A 16,977-nucleotide genomic window follows, 5' to 3' on the forward strand; every position below is an offset into this window, starting at 1 on the left:
GTGGTTCATACAGAGGCATTGCCTTGCTTTATGTGGCAGGCAAAATACTTGCCCATATTATAAATAAGCGGCTTAACGCACTTGCCGAAAGTTTCCTTCCCGAATCTCAGTGTGGATTCCGAGCAAATAGAGGTACGGTTGATGCTATTTTCGTCGTCAAGCAAATGCAGGAAAAAAGTCTTGAGCAACACCATGACCTCAATTTATGATTCGTGGACCTCGAAAAGGCCTTTGACCGTGTGCCTAGAACAGCTTTGTGGACAGTGTTAGAAAAGTGTGGTTGTTCTGTGAAGTTTGTCAACTTAGTGCGCCAATTTCACGAGGGTATGACTGCTCGTGTACGTCATGAAAGCACCTTCACAGAGCAATTTCCAGTCACAAGTGGCGTTAAGCAAGGTTGTGTCATGGCTCCGTCCTTATTTGCCATTTACTTCTCGGCGGTGATGAATGACGCACTCCAGAAATGCAACAACCAGATATCGGTGAACTTTCGCACGGACAAGAGTATTTTCGACCTATCACGTCTCAGGGCTAAACGCAAATTACAGTATGCCTCGGTTACTGAAATCCTGTATGCTGACGACGTCTGTCTTATGGCTGATAGCATGGAGGTCCTGCAGAGTTATTTGGACAATTTGGATGATTCATGTCGCAAGTTTGGCCTAGTAATCAGTGCATCGAAAACCCAGATTGTCAAACAACCTGCTAGAGGGAAATCTGCGAGCGATGCATCTGCTTATTTAAGGGGCAATGCACTGGACGAAGTGGGTACATTCCGATACCTAGGGACTCTGTTGCGGAGTGACAATCGTCTCGAGTCCGAAGTCTCCTCTAGGATTGCCAAAGCTGCTGCGGCCTTTGGTGGACTGAACCAGCGAGTTTGGAAATCGCACGATCTTATCCTTCACACAAAGCTCGCCGTCTATAGAGCAATTATCATGCCTGTGCTGCTCTATGCCTCGGAGACATGGTGTTTGTACAAAGGGGACATTAAACGTCTAGACACATTTCATCTACGATGTCTCCGGGCAATATTACGGTTGAAGTGGCAGGATCGTGTTCCAAACTCGGAGGTTCTACGTCGAACAGGCATGCCGGGTATGGAGTGTCTGCTCATAAAAGGTCAATTGCGTTGGTGTGGGCACCTTGTGCGTATGGCGCCATCAAGACTGCCAAAAAAAGTATTTTACTCTGAGCTAGCCTCAGGTAAACGTAAGGCTGGCGGGCAATACCTACGCTACAAGGATGTCGTAAAACGCCATCTGTTGGCCACCGGCATATCTTGCGAGTCGTGGGAGGAGCTTGCGACTCGGAGATCGGACTGGCGAGCTGCTGTCAGTACGGGTCTTGACAACTTTGAACGCACCCGGCTTGAAGATCTTGACGCCAAACGTCAGCTCCGAAAAACTCGGCCCAAGCCCTCCTACAACTATACATACAACTCATCTGGACAGCTCTACTGTGCTCCGTGCAGCCGAACTTTCAAGACTAAATTTGGATTTGCAAGTCACGCTCGCGCCCATGTGCGTAATAGTTAATAAATAATATTTAAAAACAATATTAATAAAAAAATAAAAATAACTTGTCAGGATGTCGCCGTCGACGGATACGTCTGGGAGGACATCATCATCATATATCATATACATGTCATCGTCGCAGTACTCAAAACACAAGCCGTCTTGAGCTTACTGTGGGGTTTGTCAATTTGTGTAAACATGTCCTTTAATATTTATTTATTTTAGTTATTTCATGTGAGAGAATTTTACTTAATCGGTATAATTATTATGTTCGTTTAATGGCTCCTCTACATGATGGCCCAGCGCAGGCCAGTCCTAGGGACGCATTTATGCGTTAGAGTAAGTGATATTGCTATCTCATTTCACCGCATAGCTGCGTCCCTTGGACTAGCCTACGCTGGGCCATCGTCTAGAGGAGCCCTAAAGAGTAAGATATAATAGAATTGACATTGAAAATACCAATTATTGTATAATTTTTGTACGAAAGCCGCGGTAAGTACTAATAAGTTACCACGAGGCCTCACAATCAGTTTTATAATTTTCAATGAAAAATCTTTACTGACAGCTAACATTTTTGACTCCAGTATGAAAGACAGTTTTCATCTTACCCCTTATAGCTTTAAATTTCCAAATGTCAGTGAACTTTCATTTAAAACTTAGTTATAGGTTGCCAGCATTCATCTGTATATTTTTCGGTTGGCTTGGATGTCCAACGTTTGACGAATAAAACAAGTCAACTAAAACCTTGGAGGATTTAACAACTGGAGACGCCTTTAAGAGCTTACCCCTCTGTCAAAAAGCTCGGCCAATGGTCATATGTAGTGTATGGACTGGCGTTTATCTGACATGGCTATTTGTACGTTACGTAGAACTAGCCATACATTTGACGTGCCCCTCCCCTGCAAAAATCGGCAGACTGTTTTGTACATAAAAATACAGTCCAGGCGTCTCTATTTTTTAAATCCTCCAAGACTAACAACGTCTATCGTTCCTCAAATAATAGTTATTGCCAAATGGCGTCTCTAACTCTGAGCAAGTTTCTGATCTGCCGGATTTTATGATAGGCCGCCGACATATACATTGTTCGTCTTCTCATTTCATTCGTCCAAGGCTTGGCTTTACTTTTACCCAAACAGACAACCTCAAAACCCTAACCTTCACCATTTCCCAACCGCTCCTTATAAATCCGCCATTACCAACATAATAAACCCAACTGTCAATCACTGCTTTTTTTTTTTTTTTTTTTTAATGGCTTCGCGCTCCTGGCGCATTCAGCCAGACGACAATCACTGCTTAATAACACAGTTGTTACCATTTACCGCCCACGTCAACATTTGATTTAATCGGGGTCAGAGGAATATCGACTTTATTCCGAAGATCTTTTGTGCCAACGCTAAGTGCGAAGCTGGGATGCCTTTTATGATCGAGGAATGTGGTCTTTCTGATATGGTTTGCGACGGAGATGTTTAGGTTAGCACCAGAGTCTAGTGAATAAAGAAGACTGACAGCCTCCGTACAATGCCGCGAGAACGGTCAATGTTGTAGACGATATTAATTATCTTTTTTTCGTTTTAGTTATTTTATCACCTTAAAGCATACTTACCTTTTTACTTACCTACCTTCTAAATTTTCTTAATAGCGGTAGTTAAAATTGTCATGTACATTTTTTTTTTATTCCTTTAGTTATGCTTTAATTATTTTTTCGTTACGTTTTTATATCTGTTTTTTTTTCTATGTGTCGTTGGCGTGTGTGTCGCTACCACGTCGCTACTAATTATTTTAAGGCAAACCCCCATTTTAAACCAGCGTCATGGATTGCCGCGGCATTATGTTGAGTGGAGATCCTATTTTAGCGTCCTATGTTTTTTATGTCTTCTTTTTATATACATTTTGTAACGTCCAATAAATGTATATTATTTATTCCTCTCTTCCCAATGCTATTTATAATTCCAAAACGTAAAATTGAACTTGAGTGACCGCAATTATAAATAATTAGAAGAGTAGATTTAAAACTTAAATAAAGCAATCATTTTTTTTTAATTGGCTTTTATTATGCTTTAATTACACGTTTGTGCAGCAGCGGTCAAGAAAGTCGAATTTTATGTTTGTAAGTCATAAAAGCAATAGATGACAGATTGCACACTTAGATATTATACGGCAAAAATGAACCTTTAACATCATCATTTGTATTGACATATTGCTTTTGCACAATTTATTTGCAACTTTAAAGAGACGACGGGGCTTGTATTTTTTAAATCTGGTTTGTCCAATAGTATATCTTTACACATAGTACCTAAGCTTAGTATATTAAGTGCATAGCATAGATATATAAATGAGCGCTATCTCGCCAACAAACTGCGACCGCAGTTTGGCGAGGAACAAAGAGGTGTCACAATGTTATGTACCTTTATGATAAATAAACTAAAAAAAGGCACGCGAACGCGCTGTTTTATGGAGGTTTTTCGTCTTGAATATTTAATACTCTCTGGTTATCAACCAATAACTGACTATAGATGAACCTTAATACCTTAGCAATAAGGTTTACCATGACAATAATGAACAGTGTGAATGATGACCATAATGGATCAGTTTAGACGTCTACAGGTGTTACGGTCAAGCTGAAATGTCAAAAGAACAAGGTCAAAATGTTTTGCATAGTCTTTGTTGTTTTGACCTTTTCATTTCGAGAATAAAACTTGACCTGGATCTGATAAGAGAATAGCGTGTGCAGATTATTGTGAACACGTGGTACGTTTAGATACATGCTGCTGAATGTGTGTCTAACATTGGTAGAGTACATTGATGATTAATTAATTTTATATAAAGTATAAAGGTGTATTCTCATCTGTCCCCGCTGGGCACAAATGACTAGGGAATAGACGCTCAATACAAATCGTTTTCCTATCTGTGCCCGCCTCTTGTATAGCGGTGGTTAAGTGGGGCGGGCACATATCACACAATCAATTGTAGGAGCGAAGAAATGAGTATATGTGGACGCAATTTGCCATAGTATAGTTTGTGTTAACAATGTGTATTTTTAGTTATAATTAAGTATGTGTTTTTCTGGGTTTCATTTTGATTGATTTGGACAGATTGAAAAAAAAATGAAAATGAAAAAATCGTTTATTGGTCACAATCATTGTGTTACAAATTGAGAAAGGGTTGGGACCTCCTGGTAAGTATATCAATACTTGTGACAGGAGACCCCGCTCTTCCAGCAGCAAGTTAAGGTTATATTAAACCAATACAACGCACGTTAATTATGTAGGTACAGAAAGTAATGAATTAAATTATAATTTGGCTAAAGTAATAGTTAAGTTAACAGTTTAAAGCAATTTAATAATCTCAAAGTAAAAGGGAAATAATTATTTTAGAATATAGGATAAAGTTTTTAACATTAAGAAAATATGTTAACAATGTTAAACTATGTTAATATTGAGTGTGAGAGAGATTAAAAAAAATAAAAAATAAATAAATATTATAGGACATTATTACACAAATTGACTAAGTCCCACAGTAAGCTCAATAAGGCTTGTGTTGAGGGTACTTAGACAACGATATATATAATATATAAATATTTAAATTATATACTCATTTGCCGAGCAAGGGAAAAGTACCTCCGTTTCAGGTTGGGTAATAATGCTTTCGTATGTTCTCCTCTACCTCATACAGCAATCTCATTCCCCTGGCTATACCTATTCGCGAATTCCCAGAAGATTCCGCTTAACAGTTATGGTTGTAGATGGAACTTAGCACGGGTCACCAATCATGAGATGTTAATAAAGCGGCATCTCCTGGGAAATTGCGAAAATGTATTGCCAGGGGAATGAGATTTTTGTAGAATGACCCATCTACAGGTTACGTTTCTTGTGAATTATATGTGTTTGTCTATTTTTAGGGTTCCGTAGCCAAATGGCAAAAAACGGAACCCTTATAGATTCGTCATGTCCGTCTGTCTGTCCGATTCTGTCACAGCCACTTTTTTCCGAAACTATAAAAGCTATACTGTTCAAACTTGGTAAGTAGATGTATTCTATGAACCGCATTATGATGTTTACACAAAAATAGAAAAAAAAACAATAAATTTTGGGGGTTCCCCATACTTAGAACTGAAACTCAAAAAATCTTTTTTTATCAAACCCATACGTGTGGGGTATCTATGGATAGGTCTTTAAAAATGATATTGAGGTTTCTAATATCATTTTTTTCTAAACTGAATAGTTTGCGCGAGAGACACTTCCAAAGTGGTAAAAAGTGTCCCCCCCCCCCCGTAACTTCTAAAATAATAGAATGAAAAATCTAAAAAAAATATATGATATACATTGCCATGCAAACTTCCACCGAAAATTGGTTCGAACGAGATCTAGTAAGTAGTTTTTTTTTAAAACGTCTTAAAATTAAAAAAAAATAATAATTCATCAAACTCATACGTGTGGGGTATCTATGGATAGGTCTTCAAAAATGATATTTAGGTTTCTAATATTATTTTTTTCTAAACTGAATAGTTTGCGCGAGAGACACTTCCAAAGTGAAAAAATGTGTGTCCCCCCCCCCCCCCCCCCCTTAACTTCTAAAATAACAGAATGAAAAATCTAAAAAATATATATGATATACATTCCCATGCAAACTTCCACCGAAAATTGGTTTGAACGAGATCTAGTAAGTAGTTTTTTTTTTAATACGTCATAAAAATTCATCCGAAAATTGGTTCGAACGAGATCTAGTAAGTAGTTTTTTTTTAAAACGTCTTAAAATTTTAAAAAAAATAATAATTCATCAAACTCATACGTGTGGGGTATCTAGGGATAGGTCTTCAAAAATGATATTTAGGTTTCTAATATCATTTTTTTCTAAACTGAATAGTTTGCGCGAGAGACACTTCCAAAGTGAAAAAATGTGTCCCCCCCCCCTGTAACTTCTAAAATAACAGAATGAAACATCTAAAAAAAATATATGATATACATTACCATGCAAACTTCCACCTAAAATTGGTTTGAACCAGATCTAGTAAGTAGTTTTTTTTAATACGTCATAAATGGTACGGAACCCTTCATGGGCGAGTCCGACTCGCACTTGGCCGCTTTTATTTTTAATGCGCGACATGTTTTACATGAGAGTCTAGTCTCAGAAACATGTCGCGAGAGTGACATAAACACGCAAAATTAACTTAATTTTAGTGTGATTTACGAGTGTTTAAATTTGATCTCAGAAAGGTATTGACTATAAAGCTATCTTTTCTTACACAACCATAAACACGACGTAAACAAACTCGGAAAAGGAAGTTAAGGTAAGGTACGATTAAGGTAAAAAGCCATATTCGAACCAAACAAGGCAATCCAGGAAGCATAGACAAATTATTCTATGATAGACTGTCTAAGGTATGATGGAGGTATTTGTCTATGTGTATAATAGTTTTTTAATTGGATGTTTTATAAGGTATGTCATGGGCAATTAGTGTTGATGAAGGTGACTGTTTATTATTTTTATTAATTTAAGCCATTTAATTATATTTTTTATTGGATATTATTACACAAATTGACTAAGCCCCTCAGTCAGTTCAAGAAGGCTTGTGTTGAGGGTACTCAGACAACGATATATATAATATACCTATATAATATTTGGAAACAGAAATAATTCGTCTAGTTTTGAAAATTGGTACCTATAGTTATACTTTATGGTTTCCGGATAAACACACTAAAAATCCTGGGGGGTCGGGGTTATGCTGAGGGGGTATTGGAGTTTGAAGGTACCCTTTTTCAAATTTTTGCTCATACCTATGTTGAATATTTATAAGTACGTTATACTTTAGGGCTACAGGGTGTTTAAGTAACAAAGAGACAAAAAATAGAAGATTTAAGAAAACGTCGTTTACACCGTCAGCACAACCTCCACCTTCGAGGACTTTTAGTATGTTGATCTGGCACCAGCACAAGCTATAATTTTACTAATTTACAAATGTACACGAATTATTTCCCCTGATTGCCCATATTCCGGTTAATTTTCTTGAGCTATACATTTCATTTATACATAAAAAAGCACATACAAGTACTTAGCCCATAATAACCTTTCTCGGTTGGCAACTGCATTCAACATAGACATATTCAATTACCCAGTACAGTACCACACAACACTACTGGACAATCACACGCAACGGCGCACGCGCCGATGCGCCGGAGTTGCGAAAACGTTCACGCGGCACGGGCGGCAGCGGGCGCGGGCGCGAGCGCGGAAGCGATTTATTTATTAATCATTAGAACGCCACGCCTATCGTGTGCGACGCGTCATTGTGAACCTTGTCCAAATGCACGAAGGTTGATAGCCGCGTGCGTTAGTTGACGTCCTTGGCGGTCAAAGGGTGAATTGTGTATTGGTTTATCAACATTTTTATTTCAACTTTGTGTAACAATTGAAATGTTGTAAAAACGCGTTCTTTCATGTTTAAAATAAAAACGATAAAACATATCCGGAAATGCATTACGACAGTGACAACCCTGACTGATTTTTATTGTAACTTTTAAATAACAAGGTATTGGGATATGAAAAAAATATGGTACATACGCGTTATTTTTAGCTATATTTTTTCCAGATGAACCACGACTTCCGTTAGAAGATAACGAAAGAAGAAAAGCATAGATATATTTTTGGCATATATATATACTCGATGGTCATTTTGTGGCCTCGGATTTTAAGTCTTGATTAAATTATTGCTACTGATTAATGATTACTCATGAAATGCCTAATGCCAATTGGGGATAGGTAAAAATGGTACCTTCTACTTCGTAGGCAGGGTCACGAGGCCGTTAATCGTCCCTATTGCCACAGCAACACAAATCGCTGTATTCCTTCCTCTTGCACCACGCCCCGGAATCATTGCTACTGTGTATCGCAAGCTTGATTTAGAAGCTACGCATCACTGGCAACACATGTTTATGCAAAACTCTGTCTTTTCGGGTATGATAATTTTATTATAATCTTATTTGTTGTAAGTTTTAAAGATATTAATATGTTAGAAAATATGTTTAAAAAACTTGAGCTTAAAACGGAGGTTAATTTAAAACTTAATACGCGATTAATTCCCGTTTCCATAATTTAAACTTAAGCTTGTTTTACACAGGTTGATTTAAAAAATAACGAAAAATAGAGCAAGCGAAAATTACTTTATCTCTTCTTCCTCGCGTTGTCCCGGCATTTGCCACGGCTCATGGGAGCCTGGGGTCCGCTTGACAACTAATCCCAAGATTTGGCGTAGGCACTAGTTTTTGCGAAAGCGACTGCCATCTGACCTTCCAACCCAGAGGGTAAACTAGGCCTTGTTGGGATTAGTCCGGTTTCCTCACGATGTTTTCCTTCACCGAAAAGCGACTGGTAAATATCAAATGATATTTCGTACATAAGTTCCGAAAAACTCATTGGTACGAGCCGGGGTTTGAACCCGCGACCTCCGGATGGCAAGTCGCACGTTCTTACCGCTAGGCCACCAGCGCTTTTTCGAAAATTACTTTATCTGTCGTTTGGAATGCTTTACCTAAGGATACGATATGTAATATCAATAGTTTTAACTTTATCAGGGCATCTATCAGTGTAATAAAAACAGAACCGAGATTCCTAGCCACAGCAGCCCGCTACCTAGAGTCAATATCTACACCCACAACTATTAATATTAATTAAATCTAGTGATAAGCTTAGTCTAATTAGTAGTAGTATGTATGTAACCCATAACTTGCATGTCTGGTTTAACTGTAAATGTAAGTTGGTGAATAAATAAAATAAATACCTAAATCGTAGGTGCTAAGAGTGTAGCAATATTTTTGTGTCCAAAATGGCTTTTAAATGGTTTTTAATATTTATAGCATTAAAATATCTAGTCGATTCAATATATTCGAATAATTATACGACAGAATTATACTAACACTTGTAAGTGTAATTCGTAATTTATGCTAAACTTTCGATTTCAAATACTTTCTGGCTTAGACTATAATAAATTTAGTGACCAAGTGATCAAACCCTCCAGTGACCACTACTCCGCTCTTGGCTCGGATTTGGTCACTATTACTTTAAAATATATCATATATAAACATAATATAAACCAAAAGATATAATAAAATAATTTTATCAGCCGTAAGTCGTATTCTGGCTTAGCTTTTCTCCTCTGACATGGACCATACCTCATCCATTAGCAATTGGCATGTATGTATGAATGCGTTTCGAGATCTATTCAATAAGTGCATACGCAAACAATGTCCCGTGTGTCGCCACGCGCCATGTCAATTGCGGAACGCAATTTTCATTTGACAATGTCATTTGTGATTGCGCAATGAAATGACAATTTTGTTGAGCGAATTGATGCGAAATTGCCAAACTTTTATTATACATTTTTGAAAGGCACATAATCGACATCGGAGACGCAATAGGGCTTGAAACATTTAGGTTAATCTTTTCAAGGTTTCCAATATAACAATACTAAATTTTAAAAATATATATTTTACTTTTGGATACACCAGTAACACGAACTAAAGGGTAAAAGTGAGTGAGAAACTTTTAGTGCCTAATAAATTATATGCAAAATATAATAATTACGGTAACAGTAACGGCTTTGGACAGAGAAGCATGGCGGTCTGTGGTGTCGGAGACCAAGATCCACTTCGGGTCGCTGCGCCGCAGAAGCAAGTAAATAAGTAAAATATAATAATTACAACAGTGATATTTTGTGTCTCAGATATCCTATAAATTTAAGTAAGTAAACACTTTATTGTACGAAAAAATATATTGATTACATCAGATAGAAAATAATTGGGTACAAATACAACTTTTTGGTTTAATAAACACATTTTTCACGGCATAAACACACACCCACGCGCGCACACACACACACACACACACACACACACACGCGCGCGCACACACACACACACACACACACACACACACACACACACACACACACACACACACACACACACACAACGGTATGTGTTTAAAAGCTTTTTGAAATGGCATTTAAATGTAAATTTCCCGAGTCTATTAAAAACCTATAAAACTAACTAACTAAATGTAGTTTCATAATGTTACTTCGTACCTCTTAAAGAAGATTCGATGAACATAAAATATACGATTGCAATTTTATTCCGATATCAAAACATCCTTGTCATGAATGTCATTAACATTAAATTACCATGTAATCTTGTCTAAAATTCATTTTGTTTTCATCGACGACATTAATATTTTACTACCCTTTTAGCACCGATACTTTTTACGATAATTACCTGATTAACATTGAATCTTCCATTTTGTGTTTTAAATATTTTTGTAAAGTATATCTTATCGTTACATTTATGGAAAGCATTAAGTGAGACATTTACATCTTATTTGCATGTATGCGTAAAATGTATTAATATATTGTATTTTATAGTGCTTTTAAACTTCCTTGTATCAATTTTTAAGAGCCCCAAAAGATTAAATTATAAACAGACCATATTGAAAATAAAACTCTGAATCTAGAAACAGATCGAGGTGCCTTAAAGGTATAACAAGACGATCTAATTACTTAGACAAAAATAATGAGACGTAAAATTGAAATACTTGTCAATGGAAGGCGACAGCCGTGACAAAATACCTAAAAGAAAATAAGGACGAAGGCAAAAAGAATTTGCATTATGTAGATAAGACTGGAAAGAACTGAATCGGGTATGTCCTTAAACTACGTCCAAAAGAGAGGTATGGGCAATGTGAATGTCATCTCGCCTTGTGTGGTAGGGCACAGCACAGCAGATGTCATTCCAGATCTAGAGCAGAGCCCAACTGGGGAAGTACCTCCACCTTACAGAAAACCGCAGCCTAATAACACTTGACCCTACTCATAGTGTTGTGTTCCTGCCGGTGAGTAAGGTTGCCAGAGCTCACCGAGGGGGGTGGGGTTGGGGTCGGCAACGCGCATGTAACTCCTCTGGAGTTGCAGGTGTACATAGGCTACGGAGACTGCTTACCATCAGGCAGGCCGTATGCTTGTTTGCCACCGACGTAGTATAAAAAAAAAATCGACTAAATATTTACACACCTTCAAACACTATGAAATATCCAGTGGCAGTTTTTGACTCAGTGGTTGACTGGTAGAGAATGCCTTAAGGCATTAAGTCCACCATTTGTACTTAATTAATATTTTATGAGCAATGAAGCATAAATATTTATTTATGCCTAACTAATTGCATATAAAGCTTATTCTGCAGCATTGCTTCATTAGTATTTACTAATTAGTAGTAGTTTATACGTGGTGTTAGGTGTAAAATCTAGTCGTCTTGCTTAAAACCAAAAATTATTCTGCTAAATCAAAGAGTTTTAAAAGTATAAACTTACCACTATATTCAGCGTCATCATACGAATTCTGGCTGTGCATCGAATATCGATTCGTCGTTTTAGTCGAAGGCGATCCCTGCGTCGATCCAGCCACCACTCCCAAACTCCTATACCCCTCATCCGACACCTCAGACCCATTATCAGACGCGCTCTCTGCCGCTGGTGCAGGAGATACTGGTCTAGGACTCTTGTTTCTTACAGCATGAGGCGTGGGTACTAAATGATTAGTGGGAACAATCTTCGTTCTTCGATCTGGTGAGGAGGATTTTCGACCAGGGCTATTCGCGCGTGGAGTTAAGTGTTTTCTGCTTGGAGACGCAGCTCTTTCCAATTCTCCTAAATAAGGTAAGCTTGTTGGAGCGTCAAGTCTGTTATTACTCTGATAGTGTGGTCTTTCTTCGTTGTAGAATTTGGAATACTGTAAAGAAGTAGGTTCTTTCTGGTAAGGGTCTGGTCGTTCGTAGGTGACGGTGGCTCCAGCTAAATCTTGCTTGGGGCGGGCGAGGCGCGCCGAGAGGGAGGTGCGGTGCTGGGCGCGACAGCGGCAAGGGTCGTGTTTGTCCAGGTAGTGGGCTAGGGTGTCCCAGCCGCCACCCACGCGAACCATCACGTGGGAGCGGAGGATCTGTAGAGAGATGGAAGTGTTTAGTATGAGGCGGTAAATTTTTATTTTATTAGTATAGATTATAGGTTTTTTACATTTCATCTTCATTATGAATAGGTGTGATAGGTATATAAGTTCGTTCTGAATTTGTACCATCGTGATTCCGTTTGAAAGCAAAAAGTAAATTCCATTTAAATCATATTACAAATATCTAAGTCTTGCTAAATATAACCAGTTAGTTCTTCCAAAAATGTAGCTATTCATCAAATTTAACGTTTGGTACCTGGATGACGGGACCCTAGGAGGTGACACAAATACTGTATTAGCCGATCTTTCTGTAATAATTGATAAATAAAATCCATCGGCCTAGAATTAAATTTCAATAAGTATGAACTATTTATTCAAAATTCTCATAATAACCTTGATAACTTGAAACAAAAATTCAACCAACTTCCACCTAACATTAAGTTACTCGACAAAAGTAACCTTTGCCTCCTGGGATCTCCTATATTCAAAGAAAATTTTGCACATTTTGTTCAAAATTCTGTGTCTAAATTCGAAAATCATTCTCATCGGTTGCTAGAAATTAGCGCTCATTATGCGATAAGTATTATAAAATATTGCCTATTTGTCCTTAAATTAACTTATGTACTTAGCTGCTGTCCCCTTTGGAAAAATCTTCTGTTCCAGATAGACTGTTTAATTAAAAGTAATCTAGAACCCGTTCTCAATATCCAGCTAAGCGAGCAATCTTGGACCCAAGGATCCCTTCCCATCCGGCATGGTGGGTTATGACTTATGAATCCGCAAAATTTCCATATTCATTTGATACAGTCACTGTTACCTACACAAATCATTTTAGTAAATATCATGAAGTCTAAAGACATTTAGACAACGAGCTTTACAAAGTAAGATTTTTACTGCTTAATAAAATGGTCCTTACACCAGCCTTAAACTCTCTACTTAATTTATTTTCGTCCATTTATTTTTTTCACCAAGATAAACTACAGACGAAATCAACACACGGATCTTGACTCGCCACTTTCAATTTACCACATCGCAGCAAAGGATGCCGCTTAAAAAAACTAGTAATCTATAAAGATAAATTACCTACTACACTGTACGTAAAAGCATTTAACCGTCGCGTTAAAAATAACCGGCCATGTGTTTAATTAATACCACATACCGGTCAGACCAAAACACGGCGGTGACTCACGATCTTCTCCTTTTTTGGTCAAATCAAATGCCCACAAGATATTTGCAGAAAAACGTTAGTTGTGCGACCTTTAAACGGCCAGTTCAAGCTGACCTTTGGGAGGATACCATCTGGTGATCATTCTTCAGTTTTCTATGGAAGCTTTTTTATTTATTATCTGTATTGACGAATGTGAGGGTCAGGTTAGGTTGGTGGTTGGTTGGTCCATATAGAGTCGCAAGGTTGGACCTAACGAGGCCGTTTAGATAGACGAGTTTGGGAAAAACTAGACTTTGGTGAGAATAAGAAAATACTACTGAGCATGCCTAATGTGAATGAATGTAAAAGTATGTAAAAGTATAAAGAATGTAACATAAGCTGATACATATCGATATACGCAACCAAAATTTTCGATTTGATAACTTCTTGATGCTCTTTGAACCAAGAAGTAGTTTATATTTGATCTAAGTATATAACTCAAACTTCAAATTAGAATGTAAGCTACCACCGATTTTAGTTATTCATTTCTAAATAATTTACGTTTATGTAAAGGCTGTTTTGCCTCGAAAACGTGGGACTCAAATTGGTACTTTATTGAATATTAATTCGATTATCGTCAATACGCACATAACATGCAAATCATTAATGTATATTCAAGATATTATGCACCGACCAATGCAGTAAGAAGGTTCATTCTGAATATAAATTATATATTATATGTTACCGTATTTCAGTATCGCGCCCCGTATTTTTCTCGTTCCGTTTTCGTCCCGTATATTAATACACTGCAGAATACGTATATCCTATCAGTTCCGAATAATAACGGCAACCCTGATTGTTACGTGTAACTCTGAATACTTAAAAAACACTATAAAATAATTTGATTTGTTCCCAACATTCTGTAACAAGTTGTTGAATCTGAATCGGACTAAAATAGTCTACTCGATTCCATTGATCTCCACAATTTATGAAGTGGTATCTTTATCAACAAATAAATGTTTATGTTGATCAAAGCGCATATATCATCAGCTTAAATCAGGAAACAAAGCACTTACATAAACAGAAACGTAAGTAGCGAGGAATGTTGTAACTTAAGTGAATCATAAACAAAACAGTAAGCACCTAATATATTATGCTTGTAATTATAATATCAGGATACCTAAGTGTTAGGACAAAGCTAAGTTATAACGTGATGTTGCCCAAGTATTTAATTTACTTGTAATCTCATTCTTACTATATATACTCGTAAAATAGCTAAATTTATGTATTTGAAATGGATAAACCCCTCCTTACGTTTTTTGTTTAATTAATTCGAGCGTTAATTCGCAAATTCATACATAAATATCTACTGGTAAACATCAGTATAAATCAGTAAACTCACCCTAACGAAGATCAGCAGCCTCGTATCCCCAATCCTGTATTTCCCCTCCGATACCCTCACCATCGGGAACTGTGTCGGGCACGAGCACCTCTCCACCAAGTCCCTCACCCTCTCATCTAAACTCCTCAAGTCATTGGTCACCAGCTGCGGCTGCGGACCAACTGGAACCAATCCCAGCGCCGTATCATCAGGTCTTAGCTCCTCTCCTGCTAGTTCTCTCTCTATCTGCTTCTCCATTTGAACTAGCAGCGGAGCCGGCATACCTAAAACCGCTCCTTTCCTCGCTACTTCCAAGAGACATAAAACCACATGCTTCTCGTTTTTCCTGAGACACAAATCATCAGTTTCAAAGAGGAGACACTCCAAAATCCCAAGTGCTCTCCTGCACCAATCTATAAAGTTTGAAAGGTTGTCTCTAGCGAAGAAGGTGCCAGCTTTAGCAGCAGGCAGCATGTTGACTGGGGGTCTGGAGCGGAGGGCTTTGGCCAGGGTGAGGGCATCTTCGGATTCTGGGGCAGGAGAGTCGAGGATCAGGCGGGCCGAGTCACGGACGGCGTTGGCGTGCTGAAACAAAAGAAAAACAACTGTTAGTGTTGATTGCTAAATTTCTTCGTTTGATTATTTGAGGTAATATATATTGGAGAAATATTAAATAGACTCTGGCCACTGTAACTTTGCTCAAACTTGGCAATAAGAACGCATGCATATACCCCTATAATCTCCATACTTGACGTGGCACTTGGCATAAAAACTTCAACTTTAACTACCTACTAGGAAAAATCTCATGTCTGTAAAAATTGTTTTAAAGGAACATGTACGACACAAAACATAAGTTATTACTGAATAAAAACCTAAGTATTCGATTATCTTGACGAGATACCTCTTTATACGTAATTATAAAATACTGTTCATTTATATTCTCGTAAGCAACCGTACAATTAACAATTTCGCAGTAAAATGATTATGCATTTGATCACTTTCTACCGGGAAACATGAGATATCGATTAACATCATCTGATATCTCTACTAGCACGCATCTATCTAATTTTCAAGTCAAGGTACCAACATATCTTGCCCTCCAGATACTTAACCAGTATGTGAAATCTAAGCTCAGATTTAAACTGGTTTTTAAAGGAATTTTCAATAATCAGGTATAATCATTGATCATCAGACTAGAAAGAATGCCTGCGACAAGCAATCGGCTAATTGATAGAGAAAAATGGCGTTTAGTCTATTTCAATTTCGTTTGGTCGTAAATTAGTTGATTAGTTTGCTGAACATCAGCTGTTGTGGAGCAAAGAGCAATTGAATCAAGTGCACTTGTTTGAAATAATTTTTACAAGCTTTTATTTGGCTTGCCCTGTTAATATGGGCAAATCTTGGAAGTTAAATTTGACCCAATTCCTGATTTCCGATTCAGCTGAAATTTTGCATACATATGTAAATCGGATAACAGTGCAATACGCTTAACCCTTATGCAGGTATAGTACAATTTCAACGTACGGTACGTACATACGTACGTTAGTACGAATTCAACTTTAGAATTCAGATTTAAGGTTCAAATTAGACAGGACATTCGGGAAATGTGACATAATGAATGATCAAAGCAAAGTTTTGATTGGAATATATTTGTATTTTTTGGGAAAGCCTTCTAGATTGGAGCGGCCTGGAAAAGGGTTATGATGACATGAAGCTGATCTTATGATGGAGACAGGAGGTGGCCATGGGAACTCTGTGATAAATCAACGCAAACTAATTGTGTTTAGAATTGTTGGAATTGTCTCGATGAGTATTAGTTGCCCGTGTGGAAAGAAAAATATAGTCAGCGATAAAAGCCTGTACCAAAAATGAAATGTTTGCCAAAAATAAACAGTGTATGTTTTGTGTTAAACGCAGAATCATAGTAACAACATCAGGACTACAACTATTA

At 37.5% G+C, this 16,977-nt stretch overlaps 1 protein-coding gene across 1 annotated transcript in view; it reads right to left on the minus strand.

Annotated features, from left to right (window-relative positions):
• Positions 1-16,977, minus strand: part of LOC133529077 (GAS2-like protein pickled eggs) — a 143,453-nt gene that overhangs the window by 7,996 nt on the left and 118,480 nt on the right. Inside the window, exons 3-4 of the mRNA XM_061866694.1 lie at positions 15,048-15,611; positions 11,868-12,492 (exon numbers count right to left, since the gene is read on the minus strand). Coding sequence (XP_061722678.1) covers positions 11,868-12,492; positions 15,048-15,611 — 1,189 coding nt within the window. The remainder of the gene's footprint in view (positions 1-11,867; positions 12,493-15,047; positions 15,612-16,977) is intronic.

The sequence above is a fragment of the Cydia pomonella genome, chromosome 20 (assembly GCF_033807575.1).
Source record: "Cydia pomonella isolate Wapato2018A chromosome 20, ilCydPomo1, whole genome shotgun sequence".
Taxonomy (NCBI): Eukaryota; Metazoa; Arthropoda; class Insecta; order Lepidoptera; family Tortricidae; genus Cydia; species Cydia pomonella.